The sequence below is a fragment of the Anopheles darlingi genome, chromosome 3 (genome assembly GCF_943734745.1).
Source record: "Anopheles darlingi chromosome 3, idAnoDarlMG_H_01, whole genome shotgun sequence".
NCBI lineage: Eukaryota > Metazoa > Arthropoda > Insecta > Diptera > Culicidae > Anopheles > Anopheles darlingi.
Genome location: NC_064875.1, coordinates 8,501,467 through 8,513,966, shown reverse-complemented (window position 1 = coordinate 8,513,966; position 12,500 = coordinate 8,501,467). Strand labels below are relative to the sequence as shown.

The 12,500-nt window shown below is 49.5% G+C and overlaps 1 protein-coding gene across 10 annotated transcripts in view; it reads left to right on the top strand.

Annotated features, from left to right (window-relative positions):
- The window catches only part of LOC125953644 (solute carrier family 12 member 4), a 114,541-nt gene that overhangs the window by 85,323 nt on the left and 16,718 nt on the right, over window positions 1-12,500 (top strand). For all 10 annotated transcript variants that reach the window (XM_049683338.1, XM_049683332.1, XM_049683333.1 and 7 more), the window contains 2 exons: window positions 1,989-2,071; window positions 3,630-3,732. In XM_049683338.1, the coding sequence (XP_049539295.1) occupies window positions 1,989-2,071; window positions 3,630-3,732 (186 nt within the window). The remainder of the gene's footprint in view (window positions 1-1,988; window positions 2,072-3,629; window positions 3,733-12,500) is intronic.

The following is a 12,500-nucleotide window of genomic DNA, read 5'->3' as shown; positions in this document are numbered from 1 at the left end:
CCTTTTCCTATGGAGCTATGCAGGTTCTCACGAGTTGATTAGGATTTTCCTCACGCGACGGTCATGTTCGGTTTTTGGAATGTTTTGTGGAACGAAATAGCGTCAACACTACCGTCGGCCGAGGTGCGTGACGCGTGCACGATGTATTGATAATGTTTTGCTAACGCGAATCGCGAGGTGCCAGCCTGTTTTGTCAGCCATTTATGCCATTGGCTGGAAACATAAAACCTCACTCCGCTATTCCATGAAACGTTCCGCTTCTTTTCCTTTCTTGACTTAAGTAAGTCCTTACGAGAAGGTATTTGGAGGAGATCAAGCGAAAGGGTGGATAACATTATACCCTAACGCGGCTCTTCGGTTCGATCGTAATTATACAACTCCCCCCTAATAACATCATCGGTGATGGTGCCTCTCAGCAAATCAATTGCCCATGGCTGGCTGCGGTCTGGAGGCTTGGCAGAAATTGGGCGAAGAATCCATTAAAGCACGAGAGCTCAGGGCTCTCAGGACCCCCCGGCTGGTGATAGAATCCTATTACACATCATTTGCTAATCCAGACACGAGGCTGACATCGTGGAATGCCGGCACAGCCGGAGCCGGAGCCGGAGCCGTGCGAAGGCATTCCTGCGTATCTCGGCACGGATGGATTTGGTTTCTTCGCTTGCTCCCTTTCTTCGGTTGCTGGTTTTATATGGACGGTGCAGAAGGTGGTCCGATCTCGATTCGATTATGGCGCGCTGGCAGTGGTCTGGCCGCCCTAATGGTTGAGAACTTAATTTTCCTCGTTATCGAGCCACATATTTTCCGATACTTCTCTCTCTCGCTCGCTCTCCGCCTTTCTTAGCCTTGGTTGTGTCCATGGAGACCAGAACATGGTAGACAATGGAGTCTGGCGGTGCGTAGCGATGTGGCTCTACCGTAGATGGACGATTTTGCGTCTTAAATTCGTAATTTATCTTTGCCTTTTTCTCTGGAGCTGGAGCAAACATCTGCACCACCTCGACCGCCGCCAGGAGCGCCGACAGTCCTCAGTCCTAGACAAAGAAAATGTTTGCAGGAGAATAGACGGGATCCTGCCGAAACCGAGTGAATCATTGAAGAGGCTTACAGTCCTCGGTCGAGCCGAAGCTGTTCCCGGGATATAAAGTCCGACATTATTTCACGGAAAAGCGTCTTATGCCTTTTGTTGGCGTTGGCCAACATGCCTGGGCGGACCACACACAAAAGGTGGTCCGGGATCCGGAGCCATCGTCAGGCCATCGTTTGACCATGCCGGCACGTTTTGTGCCGTCATAAATAAGCTGCTGCTGCTACTGCTGTTGCTGCTGCTGGTGTCCGGCCCAGAACACCAGCAGCTAACCTGTTTCACCGTGACGTTACTGTTGGCACAATGTAAAATTTGTTAGGTTAGGGAGGTCGAGAAACCCGCTCGAGCAGTAATGTGGACGAATAAACAGTTTCGAACGAGAAGGAGGCAGCAGACAAATCGTAACACATCAAAGTCCTCGGGACGCCTTAACGCTTCGCAATACCTTTAATGCTCCATTTAAAAGGACAAAGAAAGATGTCGATCGCCACGCCACGACAAAGGTGACACTGTTTGGGGCCGGGAAAGGTCTTTATTTCAGCGTGGCCCCAAAATGGAGCCCCACACTATGCCCGAACCAAGTTCATCTCTTCATCTAATCGAATGCAAAGCATCCAAGCAAATCATTCTCATTATCTATACCCATCAACCATAGGAATCATCTACCGCTCCCCGTTCCCCGTTCCCATTCCATTTGTCGTTGTAGATTTGCTCACTTTACCGCTCTTAAGTTCTGCAACAACTTACCGAAAACTATGCTAATCATGCTGTTCACCTGCTCCCTTCATCCCTTCGCCATTTCGGAACGAAACCTCGTGGCCGTGCGACACGCTGACCGACGACCACGACGACGACGACGGCCCGACGATGGAACCAACGTCCTACACTGGCCGTTCCGTAGACAATGTTGACTGCCATTTCCATGTCGGCCATCGCGACGAACGGGGTGGTACCGGCGGGCGGCAGCTATTTCATGATATCGAGGTAAGTTTTCGTCGTGCAAATGAATCAAGCCCAGTCCCCGGTTGGGGGGTTGCTACCATTTTCCAGGAGTTGGACCATCGCCAATGAAATGTCTAGCCTTACGGCCCAAAACGGGGCCACCCCTTCCCAGAACCGTTTTGCTCTTTCTCGCTCGGATCTTTCGGTGCATCTTTCCCGGGGGTCGATCTCGATGAAAGATATAAACTTTTCCCTTTGCTTGAGGTAGCAACAGCAACTGAAGCTGTCAACCGAAAAGTTTTCTTTCGGGAACCGATAAAGGGCTCATTAGTACGGTAACGGGTATACCATGAGCATCCATGATGTAACACACAGCTCTCGCATGTTCTGTTTCTTTCCCTTTCGAAAGAAACAAGTTTTCTCGATGTATGTTGACCTCTAATACCGTACCTTGGCTTTCGCAAAATCGGGTTCACGCTTCTTGATGAGACCTTTGGCCACGCTTAGTGCGTGATACAGTTCCAAAGGACTCAAATGTCCCTATTTCAATATGAAGACATTTTAATTTAATGCAATCTCCTTTGGCCTTTAATCTTCCGACCTTTTTTAAATGGAAGTCACATCTATCTGTTATATTCTCCGGTTATTCAGGTTTGAGACGTGGCAGCAAGTGTCTGGCACCGGAAGCGTTACGTTACCTGCTTCCTGTCGGAATGATGTGAGGGATTCTAGCATACCCAGCCCGGTCTTCCGGGGTTCAGAGCATCATTGTCATTCGGTGTGACAAATATTTCTTTGCATTAAACCCTCCATTGAGAGTCCTAACAAGGACTGTCCAAATGATATCCGCCGCAAATCAAGGGTGAAAAACGCCCTCTCACTGCTTCTCGGAAAGCGTAATTCTCGACAAGACTAACGGAAATGGCTGCTCCTCACGTCGAACCACGGTGGGACGGTGTAAGTGGTGCGTTGAAATCGGATTTTTAGCATTCCTGTCACTCTCCTCTTTATTTTTTGAGGTAGAGCGTCCGGAAACCTAACACAAGAATTCAAAAGCTGGGTTGCCAGCCGCTGCAAGAAGTGTGTACTCGGTTTTGTGACATTCCACATGGATTTTTGTCTTGGCGTATGACCTTTCTCAACTGGCAAAGCTGGGATACTTCTCGACACATCGTCGCTCATGAGAGAAATGTAGAAAAAAAAACAGTATTTCAAGGCAGCACCGAACCGAAAACTCCGGGTACGAAACAATCGAGCTATATCGAACCGGCGCCCCGACCGAAAAGAAATTCAAGAAACATTAACTTCTGAATAGCAGCAGAGCATTGCACCGGCGCATACCCTTGGAGCTATGTTTTGATTGTTTCTTGTTTCTTGTTTCTTTCGCCTCGTTGCCCCCGTTACTCTCCCGTTTCGCCCCCAGCATACCGCCACCAGGCAGCGGCAAAAGTTGGCGTCAAAGTTTGCTAATCAATTTTGCCCGTTTTCTCCATTTTCTCAACTGTGCTAATGCTGAATTCCTTTTCTTCCTCACCTCCCCCATCTCTCGTTCTCGGTCACTCTGAAACTCTCTCCGCGTCTCTCCGTTCATCGACAACAGATCGCTGGGGCCCGAGTTTGGCGGCGCTGTCGGGATGTTGTTCTACACTGGGACAACTTTAGCAGCCGCTATGTACATAGTCGGTGCGGTTGAAATCGTGCTGGTAAGTAACAGTTTCTTCTCTTTTTTTTCTCTCTCTCTCTGTCTCCTTTTCTCTTTCTTTGCTTTATGATCCCCTGGTTTCATTTGTGCCGCCCCGTAACTCATAGACCCTGAGACCTGAGACAAAACCCAGACTCCCAGAGGTCGCTGGTTGCTGAAAGCCCAAAAGGCTCGGACCGTTGTCGTTACCCAACGCGTTTTAATGTTGTTGTACGGGAACAAATGTCACGACTGTTGTTGGTTGGTTGTTCCTGGACTGTCTGAGTCGCACGTTACCTTATGCTGATTAGGTACCGTGGACTTGCTTAAAGTTTGTCGAACGTGGAAAGAGCAACGAACACACCGGCGCATGATGGCGATGAAGTTGGTTCAATTAATTTTTATGTTTTATGCTGAACGCCCCCTTCAACAGGCCCTGTTTCCGGCTCCCGCACGAGAGCACGCGGAGTCTACCAGGGCAGAAAATGCGAAAAACTTTTCTCCATAATACGTCCATGAACAATTTATCGTTTACTTTCTCGGTTTTCTTCTCGGTGGGTTTCGAGGGTTGTTTGTTTTTTGCTCCACAAAAGTTACTGCCAGCCCGAGAGTCGGCCCGGATCCAACAGCAATAAAATCATCTTCTATTATTGCACAGCGTTGTTTGAATTCCAATTTATTCCAGTCAGTAATGAGGACTTCATTTGAAGGTAGTTACTTCCTTATTTCTCATCAGTAACGCTCATGAATAACGCTGTGCAGGTTTAAAATAAAACATTTTTATGCATAAAGAATGCAATGTTCGCGTACACGATAAGCGCACTATTGTGCTCACGAATATTTGCATCGTTGAGCAACCACCAATTCATTTTCTATTCAAATAGACACTACCGCAATCCAGCAAAGATATACGACCTTCCAATCGTCTGTATCAGTGGAACCTGTTGGTTATCGAAAACTGTAATCTTCTCAGTGAGGCACTGCGCCGTTTCCCCACAAACAATAGCTCGATATAGCAGCCCACGAGATTGCTCGGGACTGAAAGCGTTTCTCTCGTGCTGCGGCTCTCGACCCGAACCACGAATTTTCCTGTTTACCAAACGCTCAACTATCAGCAACCAGCAAGCAGCTCTAGAGCCGATCCTGAAACCGAAATCGAAAAGCTTAAACCCCCCAGTGGGGGCACAGGGTGTAAGCAACCCCTTCCTTTTGCCACTTTTAATTAGAAATCCAACCTTCCATGGGGTGGTCTCGTGAATCAGAAATTCCCACCACACTCATACACACACACACACACACACACACACACACACACACACAACCACATTTTCCACCGAATGCACTCGAGAAGACTATGAGGAAACTTAGCACATGCCTCCCGGGGGGTTGAGAGTTGCTCACCGATGCTGTGATGTGGTTGAAGTAAGGTCGTGCGTGATGCTGAGTGGAAGGATGATGGAACGGTGGGAATTATGCGGAGAGGAAGGGAGGGGAGAAAAAAAGGTCGAAGAATCGATTCCTGAATGTTCACCGTCTTCTTCTTCTCCCCGGGGCGGCTGATGAGAAGCTTTCTCTGTTGGCCAACGTCAAGGACAGACGCTGGTCCCGTTTTTAGCGAGGCGAGTTTCGCTACTGCTGCTGCTGCTGCTGGTCCTTACGGGAAATGTATGCCAAAAGCCAGCCTAAGGGCTTTAGCACGCTCAAGCACGCCACAGCCACACGGCAGCTTCACTGAAACACATTCTTATGCAACGACACTAACACAATGACGCAGTGGAAGGTGTGTTAACTCCCTGGATGGTGTCAGGTCAGGATACCGGGTCCTTGATTTATGCAAAGTCGTGAGCATATCTACAATGATAAAGAAGCATATCCTTGGGCTGAAATCTTTGCCTCGAAAGAAACACCAAGAAAACTCAAAAGCAACCTTGAGCAGCGTAATGAGGCAGTGGAAGCAAATTTCCGGCGCCCTAATTTAAGTCCTTTCTCGCTACACAACTAATTTGAGCGTTTTTCTAATGCTATCGCAAACCACTTTTCGGGGGTGAACATAGCAAACCCATTAGCCTCAGTCCCAGTCCCGGGTACCAGTAGCCTTGGTAACGGCTCTACCAAGCCTACTACCGGTCGCAGCCCATCAGCAGCGCATACTCTGCTGGTTCTGGTTTCTGATTCGGATTCGAGAATGTTTAATTGAATTAAGAACTAAACATCAGAACGTGTTCAACATGCCGGACTAACGAGCGAGCGAACGAGCGTGCCACCGGGAACGAAACGCTAACCAATTCCAATTTCGCTGATGCTGATGCGGTCGTTGGAGGCAGAGCGCGCACGGAGCACGAGCTCACTGGCGCTATTTTCTCTAACTTCTGCACTATATCGAGCATGGAGCGCGCCTGAAAAGAGACGCTAAACCTCTCGTACCGGAGCGATATCGATCCGCATTTGCTGCCGCATCGCCGTAGCACCATTCCGGAGTCCGCTGTTCGCGAATTGGAGGCCCAGCTTATGCTGCTGGTGATGCTGATGCTGGAGGAGCACAGGAAGGCTTTTGCGTAATTCCTTTCTCACCGGAGTTTCAGTGCCCTATTTCGGGCAAAATGATGCTAGTCGTTTATTAATACCCGATTGGTTTTCCGAAATTTTTGATCTACCAAACATACACACAGACGCACATAGGCACACACACACACACCCTCGAAGCGATGGAAAAAGGACGAAAACTCCACCACGCCGTCCGCTTTGTCCGCTCAAGGGTCCTCGTCTTGCCGTGGTGTCTCAAATCAATGTCTCAAGCACCTGGTTCTCTAGTGCTGTAGTGGGATGGCGTTCCTGCTGCTTCAGGATCCTTTTTCCTGCTATTTACTCGGGAGTGAACTCGGGAAAAGATGTCGAAAATCTACCCTGCCCTATTTTCAATCAATAAATATAGTCGTGTGAAGCGAAGAGAAGAATGAGAATGAGTTTTCGGTTCCGATATGTTTGCGACACACTTATGTCCAAACCCCTCCCGCCAAGTATAGTCAAGCACAGGAACGTGCGCTTAACGGGCCTCTTACGTTGTTTGCTCCAGGATTCGAGTGCTTAGTAGGTATTTCGTAGAAGGAAGACGAATGCCGAGGTACCACCAACAGCCATGGTCAGTAACTGACAGGTAAATGTTCCCGAACATAAGGTTACCAACAAAAAAAAACCCAGAATGTAATAAATGTTTGACAGCTCTATGGCATATGTCCATGGAGGTGACATCGATAGTAGAGGGAGGTTTCATTAGTATTCCTGTTACGTTGGCGAACCACAAAGGGAACTGTTCCAAATAGATACGAACACATCCGTCAAACAGTGTGACAGTAGTTCGTAACAGACGCACTTTCGATGGCTTCAGCAAGGGGTCCATTACAGTGCCCACGATGATCATTTCAGTTCATCATAACTCTCACACTAGAGCTCACTGGATCGCTCGATTGTACCGAGCAATACAATCAACACCGACCCCCAGACAATCTGTTTTAATTAATCTCACTTACTGTCCGGAGAGTTAAAAAGCCTCCTTACAACAATGGCCACACCCTGACCGCACTCTGGTCGGTCATGTGGTAGTCTAATTAAAAGTTATGACCATGCCTGCGGCATACGTATAAGCCTTCCTTCAGTGGCACTTCAGACAGCTTTTCGGTGTGCTTCCTCTGCTGATCCGGCTGCTAACATGGGATTCCTTTCGCTACTTAATTTATTGCGGCATTTTTTTTTGTAATCATTTCCACTGGAAAGCGTTTGAAAGGAGAAGTAAATTTGCCCAGATATCGGCGAATGGTGATGATAGAAATGTTGGTGGCGCTTTTGGGCAAATCATTTGACAATTGAATTCTTGTGGTCGTGGGGAGCACCGTGGATTTCAGGACTGACCGGTCCTGGCGCGTTATTTTGAGCCGGTCTGCTTAATTAAATTTCATCGGCCATGAACCGTAAATCCGGGCTTCTCCCTGGCGCAACGGATGGATGGAGCCATCTAGAGATGCCAGCATCCGCGACAGTCATGCGCCCGGGGGCCAATGGATGGCTGATGGATGGATGGCCCGGACACGCAAAGTTCTAATGATATTCACTCAATTATCCCTTGTCAGTGCCGCCCTGCTGCTGTTGTTGTTGTTGTTGTTGTTGTTGTTGGCCGCTGTTTACACTCTTCTGACGCTTGCATGGCGCGTTTCGGGCATGTTAGGAAGCGTCATTTGATGCCCTTAATTACAGTTTCCAACAGTTTTATCACACTTTTGTCACCGATCGTCGGCGAGATGCTGGTACTGTGGGTTCCCTGCTGTACCTAAAGCAATGAACGGTGAAGGTCATTTGGTAAAAAAAATGGAGGACACGGGTACACCACTTTTGCCAGTTAATCAATTGCTGTTTTATTACATTAAAGCGAGCATGAGCAAAACTACTGCAATGCTGCGAAACGAAAAGAAACACACACACAAGTGAGAGAGAGAGCTGCATGACAAAATCAAAAACCCCCTGGGCTCCATATGGCAGTCCGGTAGGTAATCGAATCATCAACCCGGCTCTATCAGCCCAGCTGATATAATGTCATTAATGTACGCAATAATAGCCAATATCGAGCGACGGATCGTCTAGCAAGGGATCCCGTGGTCCAGAGGTCCAATTCCTGGGCGCCGGTTGTCCCGGTTTCGTCGCATCCGGTGCGTGGCGTTAGACTACCAAAAGCGCACCACAGCACCAACAAGGGGATAGATAAGAAGAGGAAAATGCAGAAAGCAAAGCATGCGGAGAACCAAAATCCAACTGGGACATCACACGGAAGGGTCTGCACGGCCATTGCGACCGATGGTTTCGTCCGTTGTCCTTGTCCTTGGGCACACCCCGGATGCTAGCTTGAGCACACCGACGGTATCCTTGAGCAAATGCCAAACACAATGCCATCTTCCTGTGTCTTTGATGTCCGACGATACGAGCGAGCGAGCGAGCGAGCGAACGAGCTGGCCACAAAAAGAAGGAAACATCCAAGGGACACGAAATCCGTTCCATACTGTTAAGGGGTGGGAGGAGGTTCGTCCCATTTGCAAGCATCCAGCATCAACAACCGAATCGAATATTCATGTATTCGCCGGCTCGTTACACCCTGTCAATGGGGGAATGGTAAAGGGGTTTTTGGAACCCGACCACGTTCATCGTCTGCCAATTGTGGCGCCACTATCGGCGAGGTGACACTCGATGTGATAACACCTCTATCCCTATCGCTGGTTTCTCTCACTCTCTCGTGATAATGGTAGCACACCGTTTTTTGCGCCCGGAACCGCAAAACCAATGACAGCTGATACGATGAACGCGTCCTGCAAAGGACACCAGCTAACAGTAACCACAGCAGACAGGCCCGCATTTCTCGCAAAAGTATTGCTTCATTTTGTGGCGGCGCTCCTAAAGCGCTTTAAAATGTCATCCTGTTCCAGCATGTAACCAACACGCACGCTCGGCTACAGAAGGTTTGAAGTGACACTCACACACACACAGTGCTTGGTGTGGCACCCTGATTGATTGTGGTTTTGTTCTTTATTGCGTCAGGTGAAGCCCTGCAGCTTGTTGGTGAGAAAAGGACGGTTAGCGGTCGCTCACACATTCCTCCGGTGTGGTGACATTGATCGTCCTTCGAAGGACGTCGGTGCCTGGTCCTGAGATTCTCACGCCGAGGTGAGCGCATGTGTCCCCGGGGCTCAAAGGATAACGAAGGTCCTGGGAATCGGGAGCAAAACGGCTCCGAAGGCTAGCTAGAACCCAGCCCAGGCCATCGGCAGGCCGGACACAGAGGGGCCCCCAGATTGGAAGGCTGTAACCAGCTTTTATGTGGTCCTGTGATTTCTGGGGAGCTAAATTAAATTACAATTTAAACAGAACCAGTTCGTTTGATTTAGGTGTTGCCCCAAGAGCCCCCGACGGTTTCTTATACCGAGAAGGCGCTAGACTTTTGTAGAACTCAGCGCTAGACAGGACGAGATGATTCTCAGAGGATGAAGGAACTGCCAGTCAGTTAATCCTCCCTCCGCCCGCAGGTACTGCCCTCCGGAGTGCGTTGTGTAAACGCACAAAAAATCAACACCAACGCCGAGTTCTGTTGGCGCGCAGTAAAACTCGAACACTAACCCATGTCTCGCCAACCAAGACGCACTCTTCATGAACCGCGGTACCACCCAAGACTCATTAGTCGCCTGCCGTTCTTAAGAGATAACTTGTGCGAGTGTGCGTTGGGCGGTTTCGCCCTTTTGTTCTGTCTTGGGAAACCGGTTGGCTTTTCCACGAATTCAAGACGGGCATGGGCAAACGAACAGACACTGTTTGCGCATCGCGCGTCGAGCACAGGGTACATGGCGGTTCCTAAAGTTTCCTAATTAATAATCATGTTTGCCCGTTTTCGCCTTTAAAGTCACGCGTGGAAATTCCACAGACGTTCAGATTGTTGAAAGATCAAGTTGTTGCGGCGGCGGCGACGGCGCTGGTCTGGCGCAATCTTTCACCAAGAATTCGGTAGCGAAACCGCAACGGTGGAACCGCTTTAAAAACGCGGTCGTTCAAGTTGCAGCACACCAGGCGCGCAGAATAATTTCTCTATTAGCCTTTCTCTCTCTCTCCGGGCTTCCCACAACAATCAACAACGCAAACAATTTCCGTCCGAGATGCGACGAAAAATGGGGCTCATAAACATGACCGAATACCTAACGCCGCGCTCTCCGTCGAGGATGACGACGACAACGACGACGACGACGACGACGACAAAGCACCCTATCCTGCTACCCCCGGGTCCCCTGGTTCCGGGATGTTGCTTTTCCGCTCCGTTCGTTCGTTTTTTTAAGCTTTTTATCTCCGTTCTACTACGGGCCTTTCCCGGGTTCTTCGATCGCACACGAGCCCCTTAAGCGCTTCTTACGATTTCCCTGTCAACTTAACAAATCGTCGTTCAACACTCTTTGCCAGTGCCCCTTGCTTCTGCTCCTGGTGCTCGTGGTGGTGCTTCTGAGTTTTCATTCCGTTCTCCTTTCACATCAGGAGCGTGCCGCTCCGTGCAGTGCAGAGTGATAAACCAGGCCAGCAACAGAAAGCCTTCCGCGGAGACTGACGCTACGGCGTGCTTCAGAGTTTTGCGTTCCTCTGGCCACGTCCCTTTTCCAGCCAACCTAGCATTAACTGAACGATTTTCAACGGGTTTTGCGTTTGTAGCGGACCTCAGCCGGCCTCAGGCACAGGAACCGAAGAAAGTTAATCCGATTACGCGTCGGAAAGCTTAACCGCTTCGTTGGTCGCGGTTGGTCGCGTCGGTCGTTCGGTTGGAAGTTTGACTTTTTGTGTCTGTGTGTGTGTCGCCGTGGAACCGCAACCGGTGTGCGAAAACAATCTTTTCGCGCTCAAATGAGCGCACCGTTAATAAATCATTTTCCGATTACACGCTGATGGCGTCCTCCAGTTTTTTTTTTTTTGCTTTTTCTCCCATTTCCGATCAGCAGCAAGGAGGAGAAGGAGGAGAAGGGAAAATATGTTGCTTGGAAAGGGGGGGGAGCGCGAGGTTAATGAGCTTTCGGTTCGCAGCCAGGCGGTTAGTCTGTCAGTGTAATTGCGAAATAGATACACTTGGCCACCGGTTTTATGCCGGCGGTACTGGATCACAGATCGTATCGCTCCCTCTCACTCTACCGACCGGAATGTCATTTCGCGACATTCCTGGCACCCCTCCCGCAAACCACAAAACCACCCCACCAGCAAGGAGGACCTCCACGAGACGAGTCTCTGTGCGAGCAATTCTCGAAAATTGCGAATTAGATAATAATTCGTCTTGAAGCGAGTTCGCCCCCTGGGATGGGGGGCTGCCAAAAATATGCAGAAGATGCTGAGGAAGAGAGAGAGGGAGAGCTCGCGAGGTAAATGCCAAATTGGCCATTTTTGCCAGCCTGCCAGACACCGCGAACATCATTAACCGCTGCGCGACATCGTCAACGCCGACCGTTCCGGATGGGAGGGCGGGCATTACAATTCACATTTCACGGTAACGAGCAATGGCGGCTCCGGTAGACTCCGGCATTTTTCCCTCGCCTTGGGGACGAAACAATACTAATAAGCATTTTGGGGGAGGGGGGGGTGGTTCTCCGGGAGAGGGGAGTTGAAGGACGTGTTACAAAACTGTTATCAAAAATGGTCCCACAATCTTCACAAGCCTCAGTCTCACCGCTTCTTCACGTTTGGTGCAAGAGTTTTCACCATTTTCTTGGTCCTGGTTTTTTGCGGGAAAGCAAAACGAATCGACCGGTTGGTCCTCGCCATCAGGATAATGGAGTGTAAGGTACTTGCGTACGTTTTACGATCTACGCTTTTTCATTTTGTTTCCTTTCTGTGTTTTTTTTCTTCTACGCTTGAACTGAAGGTTGACTGCTCAAAATGTCGGCAGCGAACGGAGTGCTTCTGCTGTCAAAGGTTGAGCTCCCGGGGGTTTGGTAATGGCTCAGTCCTTCGTAATTGAAGTTGTAACTCTTACTCAGGCGCAATGGTGCCCCCCTTCCCGCTGGACAGGGAAAGGCCGAAAGGTCCGAAACTTGGGTCCGATGTTTCGGAGTCACCGTTGACCCTTGTCGTGGTCGGTCGAATGTCGAACTTACCGGAAGGGGCTGGGATTCTTGATGATGTTTCGTGTATAGTTGGGGAGAGTTTTGGCCTAGACCGTAAACACTATGGTGATAGTGCTGCAGTGTGATGTATTTGACGCACACACACGCACTCATATACAGTTTCCATGTG